General features: G+C 33.0%; 1 protein-coding gene across 1 annotated transcript; it reads right to left on the bottom strand.

Moving 5' to 3' along the window:
• Window positions 1–791: 791 nt before the first annotated feature.
• Window positions 792–3,662, bottom strand: LOC107020909 (cytochrome b561 and DOMON domain-containing protein At5g47530-like). The gene is made up of 3 exons (XM_015221437.2): window positions 2,770–3,662; window positions 2,098–2,352; window positions 792–1,330 (listed from the first exon to the last, which is right to left on the bottom strand). Exons 1-3 carry the CDS (start codon window positions 3,397–3,399, stop codon window positions 1,010–1,012), a joined length of 1,206 nt encoding a protein of 401 aa, XP_015076923.1. The 5' UTR covers window positions 3,400–3,662; the 3' UTR covers window positions 792–1,009.
• Between the last annotated feature and the right edge of the window lie 511 nt (window positions 3,663–4,173).

Genomic DNA, 4,173 nt, shown 5'->3' with positions numbered 1-4,173 from the left:
TCTCATTTACTGAAAAGGGGGCCGGGCGTAGCACGCTCTTTTTTGGGACACATAGGCAATTACAGATGCATCAAAAAAGACTTTTTGAAGCGCGAAATCCCATAATGGAATTATTGCAGAAGAAAGTGAACACCCATTATATTTTGGAGTTAACACTATTATTTATAAAGGAAATCTACTAATTTGTATGTACATGTAAATTGAGCACTTAATTTTGATATCAACTTCAAATTAAAGATAGTTGAGTATCTATAATTAAAAATTCTAGATCCGTCACTGTTTATAATATTCCAAAAGATCATCCATTAATTTGTTTTACATAAAAAAATCTATTATCACTAAATGTCGCTTTTATGATATCGTTAAATGGAAAATTATATGAAACATTTTCACCAAACATGCGATAATATAAAAGAGCCATATGCTCTTCCACTGTTTTTCTTAAAGAATAGTCCTGTCAAGTTTGCCACATGATCTTCCAACTTGTTCTACCAAGTTTGAATTTTTAACTTTTTAATTAGAAGGCCAAAACACAATTTTATTTCAATTAGTGGCAATAAACACCCACTTGGAGATTGTTTTATTCTTTTTTTCTGGTCTTCTTTGGTGGAAGTAAACCATATTTATATGGTAGTATTTTATTTGAATGAATAATATTCTCTGTTTCGATTTCTATGACGTTATTTAATTAAATATAATTTTTTTGAAGTAAGACGTTAAACATGATTTTCTCTAACCATTTCATAAAAGTGACACATAAATTAAAATTGAGGAAGCCATACGATAAATTATTTAAACTAGAAATAAGTGGTACTCAACGTGTATATATTATACAAGAACAAATTACAAACAAGAGAATCTAAATCTAGCAATCAAATATCCAAAAATCTGATGCCAAACATCATAGATTAATATCAATCTCAACTAAAACATAAATAATCATGCCTCATTATCTATAAAGAATTCGAAAACTATGTAATATTTATTATTAGAGAGAACACATATTTATTTACGCGGTCTGGTCATGCGACCTGCTGGCATATCCATTAGTGCCATTGCCATGAGGATATTTGTCTGAGACTGATGTTTTTTTCCTTTTAATGACAATGAACCAAGTAATGGCTTCCAATAGAACAGCAATGGCTCCCAAGAATATGATCACTCCAATGTAAGCCTTTTTCCAGTTTTTCTGTCCATTTAAAGCATCAAATCCTTCAAATACATTGATGATGCTGAGAATGATGACGGTGTATCCAGTAACATGATGGTAGATGTTCCAGTAGAGTCGGAACTTGTGGTCTGGCTTTGGCCTCAATAGCAAAGCGAAAACCTATTATCATATACAAAGTCACACAATTAGAACTTGGAATTTGTGCTATGAAAAAAGATTAAGAATTAGTGACGGATATATTCTATAGTTAAACTGTAAAGTCTGTTGCTATGATCATCACAAAACTTTGTTAGCTATGAGCAATTTAATGATGGATTTGCAACAAATTCATAACTAACTCCAGTTTTTTGTGTAGTGTTATGTTAGGAATTGGTATGTTAATCGATCAGGGAAGCATGTGCACAAAGCATTCCACATTAGCAGGTTTCGGAGAAAGACCGCAACCAAAGGGGTGTGTTGTAGCCCGTCACCCCTAATGCAAGCACTAGTAACTGCTTCCACCAGGGCGGAGGCACATGCATGTCAGAATGTCCAATTTCGTCGAAAAAAAAGTACAGTATAGACAAGTAAAATGATACTATAGTTTGGACAACCTTAACATAATAGGTTGTTGTAGCCTAGTGGTTTCAGACCCCTTGAATGAGTTTAAAACACATTGAATGAGCAAGTGCTCGTGTATTTGAATCTCACTAGCAACAATTACTGCTTTGGTTCCCCTTCGAAATTAGTATGTTAATAAAGAGCTAACAATATCCTATTGAAGAGCTAGTCAACATAGATATGTTTTGTTATGTTGATATGAAGTAGTTAGTTTCTGAATACCAAAACATTCACTATAAGAAACCAAAGTGATCTATGTCTTCTTTAGTTTGGAAAATTGAGTCAAATAATTGGAGACAAAAAGTATAATGCCGCATTTCTGATACCTGAAGGGTTCCAAGGCAGAAGAGAGTGATTCCAATGTTTCTGTGAGTGTCGTATCTAATTCCAACAGAATCACTACCAAGTTTGAGACCAGTGCCCCATCCAGCAACACCAACAGCATAAGCAACAGTTTGACAACCAGCATGTAGATAAAACCAAGCTGGATTAGCTGACTTGAACACTTTTAAATACCTTGCAAATATAGCACCCATTGGCATCAAAACACCCCAACTAACTGCATTCAACACTCCATGGATCTGTCAAAGTTTTCAGCATTTTTGATCGTTAGACCAGCCATACGTATATGTAAATTTTTTGTCAAACAGACTAAGTTATCACCATCGTTATATACTCAAAACTCAACAATAATAACTACGCTTCAATTCCAAAACAAGTTAAGAGTCAGTTATATGAATCACCACCATCCATCCATCTATTCAAATTAGTTTCTCTAGCACTAAGGGTTCGCTCAATAGCTCGTTAGAGTTATACAAATATTAGCACTAAGGGTTCATTCAATAGCTCGTTAGAGAGAAGTTCAGTTATTCAAGTATTAGTTATTCCACCTTCTATACTATACTGTAGAAACTTATACACAAATTCTCTCTGTTATACAGGTATCTAAATTGCAAATCAAACATTCAAAATAAGAATATGAAGGGATTTAAACTCACATTTCTTCGTCGTTGTCTAGCACTAGCTGATATACCTCCACCATCAGCTGAGGTCTGTCCACTTGCAAAGTCCACAGTTCCAACACTCCTTAGATTATCACCACTGGTTCGATGTACTTGTAAAACTTGTCCAGAAACTGCACCATTTTGCCACACCTGAGTAAAACTAGACCTACCAGTAGGAAGCTCTAAAGTAGCAAAGATAATCATCTCACTCCCAACAAACTCAGCTGAAATTCTAGGCACACCAAAACTCAAAGCACCCTCTGACAAGTCAGTACTGTAACCAGCAATAGGTGAAGTGTAAGCATGAATTTGTCCACTAGAATTTCTAAAAGCAATTAAACTTTGACATCCAGCCATTCCTGTACCAACAGGATTCAAAGCCCAAGCTACCCAAGAAGATTCAGTAACACCACCATGTCTATAAGCAAGATCTACTGTGTGATTATCAGGGTAATAAGTCCAGTGAAGAAAAGAGTTGAGAACAGGGAGAGGGTTACAAGTGGAAAAAATATTGTTGTTTGTGAATTGATGAGTTGAACAATTTTGACCATATGAAAAAGTAAATAGAGTTAACAAGATTGATGAAAACAACACCAAATTACTTGTTAAGAGCTTACTATCCATTTTTTTTTGTTGTTGATTATCAAGATTGGATTTTTATTTTCCCCCTTTTCTTGATTCTACAAAAACCAAATGGTTGAAGAATTTGTTTTTTTTTTTTTTTTGGGGGGGGGGGGGATTTTTGGTTTTGCGGGTATTAGATTATTGAAGAATCAAGAAATTGAAATGTCTGATTAAGAAAAGTGGGGAACTCTGATTAGAGCTTTATAGACTGGTAAAGATTGGTGGTGGAGAGTTGGAGGGATTAGTTGACTGCTTACTTTTTTGAGAAACATTTTTCTCAATGAGATTTTGACACATTTATTCAGTTTGAACCCAATCTTTTCAAAAAAAAAATTGGGAGAAAATAGTTAAGAGTATTACGGGACGGTGAATTGAATATTCACCAATAAGGTTAAAGTTTAATTAGTAAATCAATTTTCTTTAGTCTAATTTGTTTGATGTAACGTGTTCATTACATTTGAATTAAGAATTTTTAGTAAATAATCTCTCTATCTCTATAAGATGATAAGGTTTGTGTATATTTTTTTCTCTAGAAATCTATTTTGTGATATTTTACTAAATAGGTTGATGACTTATAGTTGTTGTTATTGTTGTTGTTATAGTTTGATGTGGTACAAAATTAATAAAAAAACTAAAAACTTGTGATCTGAAATAAATTATAGATTGTTGTAACTCTTAATTAATTTCATTAAAAATAAGATAAATATTTAAAATTAAATTATTACTAGTATTAAATATATAAATAGATTAATTTTTTAAGTACGAACCGATAAA

This window comes from Solanum pennellii, chromosome 5, assembly GCF_001406875.1.
Source record: "Solanum pennellii chromosome 5, SPENNV200".
NCBI lineage: Eukaryota > Viridiplantae > Streptophyta > Magnoliopsida > Solanales > Solanaceae > Solanum > Solanum pennellii.
The sequence above is the reverse complement of the archived record's forward strand: the minus strand, read 5'-3'. Positions and strand labels throughout refer to the sequence as shown.